The 13,870-nt window shown below is 38.9% G+C and overlaps 1 protein-coding gene across 1 annotated transcript in view; it reads right to left on the bottom strand.

Annotated features, from left to right (window-relative positions):
* The window catches only part of ERICH3 (glutamate rich 3), a 96,925-nt gene that overhangs the window by 67,485 nt on the left and 15,570 nt on the right, over positions 1–13,870 (bottom strand). The window contains exons 2-4 of the mRNA XM_073896519.1: positions 7,674–7,767; positions 5,083–5,208; positions 1,439–1,510 (exon numbers count right to left, since the gene is read on the bottom strand). Of these exons, the coding sequence (XP_073752620.1) occupies positions 1,439–1,510; positions 5,083–5,208; positions 7,674–7,767 (292 nt within the window). The remainder of the gene's footprint in view (positions 1–1,438; positions 1,511–5,082; positions 5,209–7,673; positions 7,768–13,870) is intronic.

Here is a 13,870-nt window from a genome sequence, read left to right as displayed (position 1 = left end):
GAGGCAGGAATTTCAGTCTGCTATGTTGGAAGAAATAGCTGTACTCAAAGAAATAGCTACGGAAACAGTGTATCCTGAGTTTTAGCAATAATATTTATGAATCTGCTTAAGCAGATCACTATAAGAAGCACAATATTCCACACAGTTCTGATCAGTAAAGACTACCAGAAACTATTACTTTTCTACCTTAAAAATAATGAAATCATGCCCCAAGCAAAAGGGTTGCATATTATACAAAAGGCACCTAAATCATAGGTCTTTTAACCAAATGCTGTTATAAAGTGAAAATTGTTACGAATGAAAATCATATAGGGAGGAACTGGAATGTCTATCAGGAATTTCTGCCAATGTTGTAACATGTTCATGTGCTTAGTCAGCCTATCTGGCAATCTGGGTGAAAACAAATCCCACATGGCTTTAGGCAATGTTCATTGCTATTTCCAGGGACCATTTTTCTCCATCAACATTTCAGCACTAACTTATAGAATCTATAACTCAATCCTTGATGTAGGACAATATTGTCAAAGTTGAATTAACCACAAATCTCTACACACCAACATTTCTGATCTTGAAAAACTGATCTATCTGCTATTAACAACACTTTTGTAACAAGATTATCTTTTGACCATTATGAAATAGACAGATTTGAGTCTATCAGGCAAAAGGGAAAAATTACCGCCTTATATGGCAACTTATTCTCCAGAAGCTTTACAAATATTCCTCAGTTTGTGAAATGTGTCTTGGGCCCCATGACACAGAAAATGAAGAATCATCTGCACATTTGAATGGCTCAAGAAACTGAATAAAACTGCCAACCTAAACTGAAACCTTTCAGACATACTTAATTGAGTCTCTCATCTCCTGATTCAAATTTATATGTTTCCTAAGTTCACTTCAAAGAAAGGATATCAAATATAAAAATAAAAATAAAAACAAATAAGGAATTTTTAAATGCCTTGTACAGAATGTCTAAATCTTATGCTTTTGTTTGCCAAGGTAGATCTTTCCTACCATCTATTTTCAAGGGTCACATTTGCATGAAAATGTGCCATTGGATAATTCTTAGAACGCCATTTTCCATCACATGGGCAACATCACCATCTATTTTCAGCTTTTTAAGACACAAAACAAAAATCCTTGGGCCTCTGTCACATATCAATCAAGAAAAGACAAAAGCAAACTTTCAAACTTGAAAAGAGTGTTTTCCACATTTCCTTTGAAAGCTTTGTACCTTATAAAATTGTGGGAGAATCTCCTATTTTGCCATGATCTTCTGAAATAATGGTGGCCAAGATACAGTCTTGGTGAAACCATCACCTGACTTCAGCTATGAGTTACTCAAAAGTAAAGTGACTCAAAAAGTTTCAATAATAGCGCCATTGACTTTTAAAATCATAAAATAATATTATGAAGTAAATAGAATTATGTAGCTCCTTACCTTAAATCTCTGAATTCGCTCCTTCCTAGCTAACGTCTCCAGTTTTTTTTTTATTTCAAGTTGATGATACCGCTAAGCATACGGGAAAGAAGGAGGAGAGGATCATGTCAATTATAGCAAAGATTTTTTTAGAGGAAAATATTCCCACCAGCTAACTGTATTCCCACTTACTCCCCCCTTGTCACTGAGATGGAGAAGAATCACCTGCATAAGTGTGCAAGTGGGAATATGAATTGGTACAACTCTTTGGAAAGCTGATTCTTAACATAAAGCAGTGAAAAGCGTCCCTACCCTTTAACTGATAAATTTCACTTCCTAACCTAGGAGGAAATCGGAATTAAAAGAAAACATCTGTGTTATACACAGGATGCTATCTGAAAGGAATTTTTTCTTCAAAGCAAAAATTCAGAAGCAATATAAACCTTATAGAGAATGGTTAACTTTGGGGCACATCCATATAATGGAATAGAATATAATCATTAAAATAAGATTCATAAAGATTTTGTTTAAAAAAATGAAAAATGCATGTCATGCAGGAAAAATGTAAAATACAGAATTGTACAAAAATACAATTTAATTGATCAAGCTCATACCGTATGGCTGCCCCTGTGCCAGGAAGGGGCATCATGTCCATCATCTCTTCTTGAACAATACTAATTGCTAAGCAGTCTCATTCTACCAGTGCAGAAACTGAGGCAGAGGACCACGAATTTGCCCCAGGTCACACATCCAGTCAGTGGTGGAACTGTCATCTGAAGCTCAGTCTACTGGACACTAACTTCCTGTTTGCTCTTTTTATCTGTTCACTGATTTTTCACAAGACCCTGTCCCTTTCACAACATAGCATGTTTTTATTAATGCATAAATATGAATAGAAACTAAAAGGAAATGTGAGTATGTCAACAGCAGTCCTCTCTGAGAGGAAGGATTCTATGCGGTTATTTTCCTTTTTATATTTTCTTGTGTTTTCCTAATTTTCTGTAATATTTTAATTGTATAACAAATTTACATGAGGCTTATTCATGTAAAAGTAAGCTGCTTACGATTCTGTCTGAAATCATTCAGACACATTTGAGGGCATTTGAAAAGTGTTTTTTTCTGTGTTCTTGATCCCCTCGTGCAGCCCGTGGGATCCTGCGGACTCGGTTTTTCCTAGCGAGTATTGTCAGCCCTCTTTAGACACTTCCCTTTCTTCTCTCCCTCTTCCTTCCTCTCTCACCCACCGATCACCAAACCTCATTACGCTCACTACCAGCCATTTTCCATTTATTTCCAAATCTGCAACCCTCTCTCGCACGGCCCCTCCTCTTCACTAAGGCCACCAACGTCTTTGTCCCTGGGTCAAACCGAATTCCTTCTTTTCCCCAGCACTTCTCGGTCTCACCGTTCGGCAGCTTGTGAGAGCCTGCCGGCTTCCAGGACACCTCTCGGTGGGGCCTGGTTTTCCACCGCGCGAGGGCCCTTCCTCGCCCCGCAGCAGTCCCTGAGCTCCTAGCCCTGGCCCGCAGCCCCTGAGCTCCAGCAAGTGCGCGCACCACCTGCCGCGCTGGCGCCCCCAGAGGTGCTCTGGCTTCTTCTCCCCAGCCCTCCTCATTCAGTCAGTGTCAATCTCTCTCCCATTCACATCTCCTCTCATCTGGGAGAGCGGCCTCTCCCCAGCGTCTCCACGACTGCTGTTAGCCCTCACCCTTCGGCAACAGCTTCCTAATTGACCTCCCACCTCCAATCTTTTCCAGCTCATTAATCCACCACCCACACTTTTAGCAACATCATCTTTCTAAACACGGCTCTGCTCATTTATTTCACGCCCCTGCTGAAAAAACATCTCCTCGCCTCATCACCTACATGTACTCCAAACCTCGCTGGGGATTGACGGCCCTCCACAACCCCGGCCCCAGCTTACTGAAGAGTGTCACTTCCTGCTGCTCTTTCAACCAACCCACTGTGTGGTCTGGCCTCAGTGCGCTTTCCTGCCCATCCACGATGTCCTTTCTTCTCCAGCCTCGCGCCTGCGATCCTCACTCTCTCCGATGCCTTTCTCATGCTTGCATGTGACGCCTCCTTTAGCCTTCGAGGTCCAGTTCAAATAGCAAGACCTCGGTTCAGCCTCCTCTGACTCTCACAGAGGCGTCATCGTCCCCCTCTTCTGTGAGCCCAGTCTGTTCTTCCTCTGTCTAGCTTGTGATCACTTTCTACAGTAGTTTTTGTTTTGTTTTTTTCTTTTTTTGGCTATGGGTTTTTGTTTTTATATCTCACAGCTACATCACATTGCTTCATACTGGTACACGGTAAGCCTACATTTAATGATTGATGTTTCTTGTATGCACAAATACATGAATATTAATATAACAACATTAGTAAACAGCATCGGCATAAACTAAATGTGAGACAAATGTGACAATTTAGAGACAGCTATTCCATTTAATTATATTAATATATTACGTATCATAATTATATATATTACATTTTAAGAAATTATATTATATACTACATATGAACACTTATCTGAGGTATCTATTGCAAACTTTAAGAATGTACGAACACTCTTAATAACATTTAACAGTTATGATGTGTCATTTATATGAAAGTTTGGAAAACTAAACTTCAAAGATCAAAGCTAATACCTAACTTCGTGCCTATTGGTTAAATTTGAAACTAGGTATAGATTAATTTACTGTACTATTCTTTTAACACTAGTTGCAGAATTCTAACTAATACTTTTATAAGCAAGTGAATTTGGGGACCATAAACAATGATTCCATATAATTCATGCACATGATATACAGCATAAAATGAATTCCTAAATTAACAGATCATATCCTATTTGAATGCAACACTTGCTCAATATAATGGTAGCATAATAATAAATATTTTCAGCGGTGCTCCACTTAGTACTAGTTTATTCGTGATTCTACAGTTGTTCATAAATGTTTACTGCACTCACGGGTCAATGATTTTACCAGCCAAGTTTTCTGATGTACTGCTGTATGGCCAAGCCAAGAAGTGACATGCTTTTTCAAGGAGATTAAAATGGTGTTGATGCTTGAAACTATAAGTTCCATGGAGCAAGGATAAAATAATTTATCAAGTTAGCTAGATATCCTACTAAAAATGCCATGTCAGACTTGAAAAAAAAGTTGTTGATGCTTTAGTTTGTGAATCTATGCTGACCAATGTGGCCTAAAGTAGGAGGGAGAGCAGATGTTTCAATGCCTCTTCCTTGAAATTTAGCATACGGCTCAGCTTCAGAACCTTAAAAGAATAACAAATCTGAAATAATTCATGGCAGTGGAATTACTGATATTTAAACAGATGTCACTTTTTTTTTAGCAAATGGAAATTGAGGTACAGATGGTGAGGGCTGGTATGTTTTAGAGTAGCCATTATGGATTAAAAATCTACATTTGTTAAATTAAATACCACAAAATATATAATGATGTCCATATTTTTCCTTAACTGAAATGGAGAAAAGCTTACTTCAGTCTCTTGGCTCCTTGTTACCTAGAGAGATGTAGCGTATTTCTCAGGGTACCTTGTTCCATTCATTTTTCATGAAATACAGGAGGAATTCCTCCGCTTCTGGGTATGGGAGTATTAATTGTCATATTAGAAAATATGTTATAAAGAAAATGTAAATACTTTACCTCCATATCAAGAACCTTATGGAAAATAGCCTGAGCTAGGCACTCTCGGATATATTTTTGGTGATCCCTCTTCATGATATTTAGCTTGTATTCTTTTTCAGAAAGTATTCTTCCACTTCTTGTGATCTGTCATGAGTAAATAAAACATACATGGAAATACAAAGCAGAAAATGTATTGTTCATTACCAAAAAGGGAGAGAGAGAGCAACAGAGAGACAGAAAGAGAGTAGTAGTGTCTTCTAAGCATGAGAGAGTCCACTACTATGGCTGATAAATGTTCACTTTTAATGAATATTTCATAAGAAAAAAATCAGTCCCATATACCCATCAGTGAGAAAACACACACAGGTGGTGCACTTGACGTTTAAAACAAGGTTTTCATTAGAGTCACAATGTCTCCTTGATGGAACCCAGGTGTTCCTTTCATTTCTTTTTTTTTTTTTAACACATTTGGGAAGAGGAGGTAGGGTGTTACCTTGAAACAATGAATAGGACCAGTGATCACAAGACTGATGATCTTACAGGAAATAACTCTGAGGGGCAAAACATGTAAGCTACAGAGGTGCTCATCAGTTTGTCTTAAAAGTAACTGGTTTCACTACTTTATTTTCACACTGCTTTTTCTCCTTCTACTCTCCAACCCAGAATGTAATTTAATTTGTCTTGATTCAGATTTTTTTTAGATTATGTAGTGCTGCAGATATAAAATATTCCAGACTGATTTCAATTGGTATCATTGAAAATGCCAGGAGTGGTAGTTTCTGTTTTTTATTTACTTGTTTTTCTTTTCTCTTACTCTTTCCTAAGGGCACATTTGTTGTATTTTTCTGTATTTTCTGTAAACAGAGGGTGCTATCCTTCTTGGATTTTTCATCTTCTTCCTTTCCACTTAATTATGCCCTGCTCCTTCAGGTCTGATCCAAGCCCACATATTTCTTGATTTTGATAACTAGTTTTATAACACTGTTGTGGCAATGTATTGGAGCTCAGAGACCAAGGAGAGTTGTGTTACAAGTGACTGGATACTGATGATCTCTTTATATATATCTTTTTTTCCCCCAATGGAAGAAAGGGGTTTGATTCTAGAAAGTGTTTCCAATCACAAATAACTCAGTTACAGTGTTTGAAATGTGTTTGTCCATGGGATATCATGCCATTTGTTTCCAACGGAGAAAAAATGTTAAGAACATCCTGAACTGTGGCCCCCTCCCCAGTTAACAGGTGTCATTGTCCTCTTGCCTCTGGGAGATCTACTCTCCCCAACTAGACTGGAAGCTCCTACAGGGCCGAGTTCTTAAACTTGAGCCTGCATCAGAATCAGAAAACAAGTTGAAAAAACAGATTGGTGGGCCACGCCCCACAGCTTCTGACTCAATAGGTCTGGGGTGAGACTCTAAAATTTGCATTTTCTAACAAGTTCCCAAATGATGCTGAACACTACTGAGTCAGGAACTGTATTTGAACCACTGTTCTAGAGAAATCTTCCTTATTTGAGTTGCCATGCACATAACCAATGTTCAATAAATGCTTGTTAATGATGTTGATGAGTAAATACAAAGTCCTTCCCATTTATACATAAAGCTCGCAAGACTGTTATCCAAAGAAGAAATGTTAATAGTCACCACAATAATTGCAACAAGCATTTATTACACCTCTCTTAATGCCACAACAATCCTGAGGGCTGGGTATCATTGTCTTCATTTCACAACCAAGGAAGCTGGAGCTAAGAAAGTGAAAGTACATGAATTGCTCAAGAGTCTATGACTTGTAAATGGTAGAGCCAGGTTTCAGCTAGGTCTGTCTGATAACAAAGCCCCAGGAGACAAAAAGCAAGCTCCTTGAGATCTACCCAACCAGAGTGCCAAGCACATAAACAACAATTAGAAACGCAATGCATAATCCTTTCAACACCATGGCAACAATAGTTAAGGAAATCCACTGTGTTTTAAGAAGGTAAACAGCTAAAATCGTTACTCACACTTTCTGTAATCATGCCCATTTCTTTCAATGGACAACTATAGTATTTTTTAAAGGTTTTCACATTAAATACATTTAGAGAAATGGAAATCCTGTGGAAATGATAGTTTTAGAGCTAAGGAAAGATACTAATATTACCAATAAACAATCTGGGAAATGAAACAGGTTTTTAAAATTCAAGGGGAAATTTTGAACTGTTCATGTCTTGCACACCATATTCTGTGATTATTAAAAATAGTATTTTTTCCTGAAAACAGTAAAGTCTTCTCTATGCTTAATCCCTAACAGTTCCTGGTTCATATAATGTGTTCAATAAATATGTGTTGAATAAGTGAATGAATAAACAAACAAGTAAAATATGCTATTGGAAGCTCCTAGGGTTTTTTCTCAATAATTTAGAAGTAGCCTTAGCGGTCATTGTGACCTCTCTTCCTATCTTTTTGAAACACAGCTTCAAAAAGATAAATCAGAGCTCTGGAAAAGAAGTAATTTTTCTAAAATGAGGGGGAGGGGGTGATGTCCCTGATTAGCTCAAAGAGAAAACCAGAAAAGGGAATGAGAACTACTGGATTTAACGAAACAAGAGGGCAGGTAGGAAGTAAACCAAATCTTACCAGCCCTGATCTTAACAGATGCCGCCTTATCCTTGTGTTATTAAAATATCCAGTCAGGTGTTTATCGGTAAGACTATTATATGCTGCAAGCAATCTGGAAGAGAAAAATGAAACCATTTAAGTTTTTATGAAGTGCTGCCTGATAGCCAAGGCGATTCTTGACTCTTTCATCCCCAAACTATGCACAATCATTCACTCCTCCAGATCAATAAACAGGTGTTGAGTACTTACTGTTTTCCAGGTTTTGTGATAAGAACTGGGAGACAGTCCTGACATTGTTTATTTTGCAGACAAGTATGGAAATCAGACATGAACAATTAAATTGGGTGTGAAAAATCCAACAATAGAAATAGCAAAACTCCTGGGGACTCAGAGAAGGAGACTACCAACTCCGGCTGTCAGGAAAGTCTTCTCGGAGGAAGCCTGATGGGAAATTTGGAGTTCCTGCAGAGGACTCTTCAGCCTCCTGTCTCACTCTAAATTCCAGCAGCAAACTTACATGCACTTCCTCAACATATTCTTTCATGTCTTCAGAACACAACACACGGTCCCTCTACTGCCAAGGCCTCTCTCTGACCGTTAGCTAGTGGATATGACCCATGATCCACAATCATCTCTTCTCCCAGCAAACTTGCCCCAGTGCAAACTGGCCGCTCTGTGTTACCTTCCACTACCCCGCCCTAAAACCTTGAGTTACTTACAGTACATGTCACATAAGACTGGAAGGCCAAGATCTTGTGTTATTCTAAGTATCCCTATGGAATTATTTATTGTGTACCCAAATAATGATGTGTTCTATAGGGGAAAACAATTTTGTTTGGGACTCATTCTTACTGGCATAAACTTCTAAGTTTAAGCTCAGCAGCTTAGAAGTCTTAACTTCCATATATATATATATGGATATATATATATATATATATCTCCACACAATTTCATGAATTCCACATCTAGAACTCCCCACTCTCCCCCCACAAAATTTATAGATTACTTTTGATTTTTAGGGTCTTTTATTTTAAGAGTTAAAAGAAAACAAATCGCTTCCTTGAGTAGATCTTATACCTTGGTAGGTGGTCAATCTGAGTCTATAAATCAAAATTTGAAGCTATTTTTTTCCAAGTTTTAACTTACCCTCCACTGCTTATTATTACCTTACAAATGCATATGCACATACATTTACATGTATGTATACAGGTAGGCACGTATGTTCATCCATTTACATAAATGTGAGTGTAGGTACATACATATGTATATAAATAGAGAGAGATGAAGACAGAGACAGAGACAGGTCGAGAGAAAGAGGCAAAGAGGGAGAATTCACAAGCCTAAACACAGCCCTAAAATAAGGCGGCCTTAAAAAAAATGTACACCCTATTACCTGCAACAAAGATTTACAATCTGTACATATTACGAGCAGTTGATCCTTAACTTATTTGGAGGCCAGAGCAGGGACTCATATGATACAGTCAAGTAAATGTCATTAGTGACAATTTTATTTAGCTGCCTTAATTACATGGAGATGGTATCGGTGACCTTTTCCTGTCTCTTTTCTCCTTAACGCCCATCTTGGGAAAGTTATATGCTGTCAAATGGTAAGGAAAGTTTAATTTTGTCCACAAAAGACACTGAAAGCAGTTACAAAGCCCAGAAGCCAAGATGCCACATGAGAAGCCATTATTTCACGAGGTTTATGTAAAAAGACAACCCAAGGGCTTCAGTAATGCATATACGAAACCAGCCCCAGATAATGCTTTGAAACCATCTTTTAAATGAACTGTCTTGGTGTCCTATAGTTCATCAAAGGTTTCCTGTCTCCAAAAGGTCAACACTGTATCCCTTACCCTTTCTGAATCTCAGAATATCTTTTCAGCAACTCATTTCAGAAAGGTGAGCAGGTGTCTCTCGGTCCTAACAATCATGATTCCACAGTTCACAGATTCTTAAGATAAATCATTAGACAGATATCATATATAGTCTTTTGTCTGTTTTTCAGGCTCAAGTTAAAAAAAAATCAATAGTTTTGGAATAGCTGTGAGTGCTAAAACCCTGATTAAATGAAATAGGGTCAAAAAGTTAGGGTAACATAAACTTTAACTTCCCTACTGGCTGAAAATAATCCCCTTATTTCATTCAGAATCTGTAACTTTTTCACTATTTAGGTCCTAAGAATAATGCTTAGCCAGCTTTGGCACCACCTCATCCTAATTCTGCTCCCCCAGGCTCATACTAAATGAGTATGTGTCCAAGAAGTACCTACAGTCTTACCGAAAGGTCTGATGGAGTTGAAACCTTTCTCACCTTTCCCTGTTTAGGAAAGACTGAAAGTCCCTGGTTGGCATGCTATTTGTGAAGCAACTCTTCCCATGATATCATATACCTGGCCTTGGCAGAAAAGCTGAAAAATAACTAGCTGGGTCCATCCGGGGTCAGTAATTTCTTTTTCAGCAGTGCCTAATTTTTTTAACTGAAACTTTAGATTAACAAACTGTTTGATAACAAGAAATTGTACTAGAGTAAGTTATATGCAGAATTAGTAAAACAGTTGTTATGGACTGAATGTTTGTTTCCCCCTAAAATTCGTAGGTTAAAATCCTAGCCCCCCAGTGTGATGGTATTAGGAGGTGGGGGCTTCGGGAGGTGATAGGGTCAGAGGGAGGAGCCCTCATGAATGAGATTAGTGCCCTTATAAAAGAGACCCAAAGAGAGCTCCCTTGACCCTTTCATCATGAGGATATAGCTAGAAAACAGCCATGTATGAACCAGGAAGCGACTCTCAAGACACTGAATCTGCTGGCACTTTGATATTGGACTTCCCAGCCTCCAGAACTGTGAGAAATAAATTTCTGTTGTTTAAGCCAACCAGTCAATGGTATTCTGTTATAGGAGCCTGATGAGACTACATTAGCAGTCAGAAATAGTCATTTCTATTGTATACATATAAATGTCACCCTCGTTCTGACCATGAGGCCTCCTCCACAGGGAGATGGTAGCAATCCTGGGTCTCAGCCACAACCGTGGTCTGTCTGATGCTCTCTGTTCTGCTTCTCTTTCTGTGTGCTTGGTATGGGTTGGTAGCCTCCCTTTGCACTTGCTCAATTACAAGAGCTTTACTGACCCGGCCACAAATTTAGATTAGTAGAGCTTTTCTGATGTTTCTGCCTTTGTCCTCTCCATTTACTGCCACTGTTCCCCCAACACACACACCCTTTTCTTTTCTTTCTTGCACTCAGCAGAGCCCTGGGCCAGATGAGGTCACCTCACCTGAACTTGGTGATTGTGTTGGTGATTGTGTTGCACCTGCAGCACTCCACTCCCTTTGTAAGTCACTCTCTGCATCTCTGGTCAAAGCTGGACTTCTGGTCCTGCTACCCAGTCCCATGATCCTCCCCTGCTGCGGTCCATAGGATCAACAACTGCACTGATCACAGCAATTACCAGGCCACTGTGACCCTATCATTCAAAGGCCATGATGTTCACACCAAGTCCCACAGCTAAATGCCAAAACAGGCCTAACTCATTGGCTTCTTTTATCTGATGGACAAGACTACTTACCCACCCTCGGGCCACTGGGTGGAGAACAACCCACTATCTGGCTCAATGCACCAGGGAAGAGAGCCCCCCAGGAAACAAAGCAACCCTGTTTCTATGATGGGTCCTGTTTCCTCCACTGTGAGACACACCCCACATTCCTGCAGTGCAGAGGGATTAGAGGAGCAGGCTGCTGAGTCCCCGGGAGTGCTGCCTTCCCAGCTGCAGTCCTTCAACACTTAACCCTCGGACCCCTGCCTCCCACTGTGTAGAATATCTAAATGGGGCTCTGAAGTAATAAAGTCGGTGATTCCTATCAATCCCTCCATCTGCCCCCAAAGAGAATCTATCTCATAAAAACCCCATCTGAAAAGACAAGCACTATAATATTATTAATCACAAGCACTTACTGAGCACTGACTCCTTTCAGGGCATTCTGTAAGATGCTGGGGATTCAGAGAGGGCACAGACACTGCACCCACAGAGTTCCCAATCTAGTGGGGGAAGTATGCGTGTACATACAATGTGTGTGTGTGTGTGTGTGTGTGTGTGTGTGTGAGCATGTGGGCATACTTCATTTCTTCCTGTGTCATAGGCTGATTCATTCACAAATAGATAATGAGTGTTTTAAGTGTCTCCATGTCAGATACTGTGCTGTAAGCTGGGCAAGAAGTATAGTATCCCCATCCCATTAGCAGATTACAAAGCACCTCCGCGTACATGGTCTCATTTGATTTCTTTTAGGCCCCTGGAATGAAAGCTATTACAGCTCTTCCATCTTCCTAAAATGGAAAAGCTCTAAAACAAGATTATCATTTAATGTAAGTCAGTCATAGAAAAGCCTGATTAAGGTAACACTTCTTCATGATCGCAGTGATAGAAGAATTTCTTCTGGCCTCAGCATTCTTGAACCTAACCCCTCTCCCAGAACTGCCTGTCCCCACACTGTCTGTCCTTGGTGGGAGAGACAGATGTAGTGGTTAAGACTCCAGCTCCAGTTCAATCCTGGCTTCACCATTACTGGCTCCATATCTGAGAGCAAGTGACTTAACTATACCTCGATTGTTCTACCTTCCACAAAACACTAGAACATGAATACAATGTGGCCAAGTTCTTTGCCACTTTATAACAAGGATCGCTTTTCCTCCAGTTTCCAATAACATGTTTCTCATTTCCATCTCAGACCTCATCCGAACGGCCTTCACCATCCGTATTTCTACCAGTGTTCTGTCCATGACTATTTATGTGTTCTCTAAGATGAAGGAAGCTTTCTCTCCAGCTCCCTTTTCTTTTTTGAGCTCTCACCAGAATCACAGGAAAATCCCTTCACAAGAAAATATTTGCAAACCATATGTCTGATATGGGGTTAATATCCAAAGTATATAAGGAACTCATACAACTCAATAGCAAACAATAATAACAATAACAATAATCCAATTAAAAATGAGCAGACCTGAATATACATTTTTTTCCCCAAAAAGCATACAAATGGCCAACAGGTATGTGAAGGGATATTCAACTAATCATCAGGGAAATGGAAATCAAAACCACAATGAGATATCACCTCACATATGTTAAGATGGCTATTCTCAAAAAGATAAGAGGAAGTATTGGTGGGAATGTGGAGAAGAGGGATCTCTTGTGTGCTACGGTGGGAGTGTAAATTGGTGCAGCCACTATGGAAAACAGTATGGAGGTTTCTCAAAAAACTAAAAATAGAATTCCAGCACTCCCACTTCTGGAAATATATCCAAAAGAAATGAAATCATGATCTTGAAGAGATATGTGCACCCCCATGTTCACTGCAGCATTATTCATAATAGCCAAGCCACGGAAACAATCTAAGTGTCCATTAATGGATAAATGGATAAAGAAAATGTGGTGAATATATATACAATGGAATATTATTCAGCATTAAAGAAAGGAAATCCTGCCAACTGCAATAACATGGATAGATTTTAGGGCATTATACTAAGTTAAATAAGTCAGAAGAAAGACAAATACCGGGCAATCTCACTTTTATGTGGATTTTTTTTTTTTAATGAACTAACAGAAATACTGAATGATGGTTGCCAGGGATTAATCAGCACTGAACATATTTCATTAAATTCAAATGATGATTATATGAAACACTAAGAAAGAAGAAAATTTTGCCAATTACGCTATAGCATGTCACTGATGTAAGCACAAATGAGTTTAGTAATGTTAAAATGTGAAAAAAAATCATCTTAGTATTGATGTAATAGGTTACTACGCATGCTTAATTACTGCACATATATAGATAAATCTGGGGAAGAGGAAAGAATATGGCAGGGTCCCTACCATTAAAAGCCTCAAAATGAGGTTAGAGAGAAAGATTTTACACATAAAACAATTAGAAAGCATACAAAACTATATTTTAAAAGTAATAACTGTGGAGTGTTGGAGCAGACTCACATTGGCTCTAATGAGATAACTGTTAAAATTTTCAGGAGTTTTGCAAGCCATTGTTAGCTTGAAATTGGCCATTGTGGGAGTATTTACACCACAGAAATTAACAAACACTATGAATCAGGGCTTTTTCTCTTTCTGAAAAGCCAGTTTACCAGCACACCACTAACTAATTTCAAAAGTAGCAAGATATATCACAGGAGCTATTAAATAAAATTGATTGATTATATGAGTGAACCTAC

Source organism: Callorhinus ursinus, unplaced genomic scaffold, assembly GCF_003265705.2.
Source record: "Callorhinus ursinus isolate GAN/ISIS: 27379988/994484 unplaced genomic scaffold, GSC_fseal_2.0 scaffold9, whole genome shotgun sequence".
NCBI classification, from domain to species: domain Eukaryota; kingdom Metazoa; phylum Chordata; class Mammalia; order Carnivora; family Otariidae; genus Callorhinus; species Callorhinus ursinus.
Note: the sequence above shows the minus strand (reverse complement) of the source record. Positions and strands in the feature narration are given on the sequence as shown.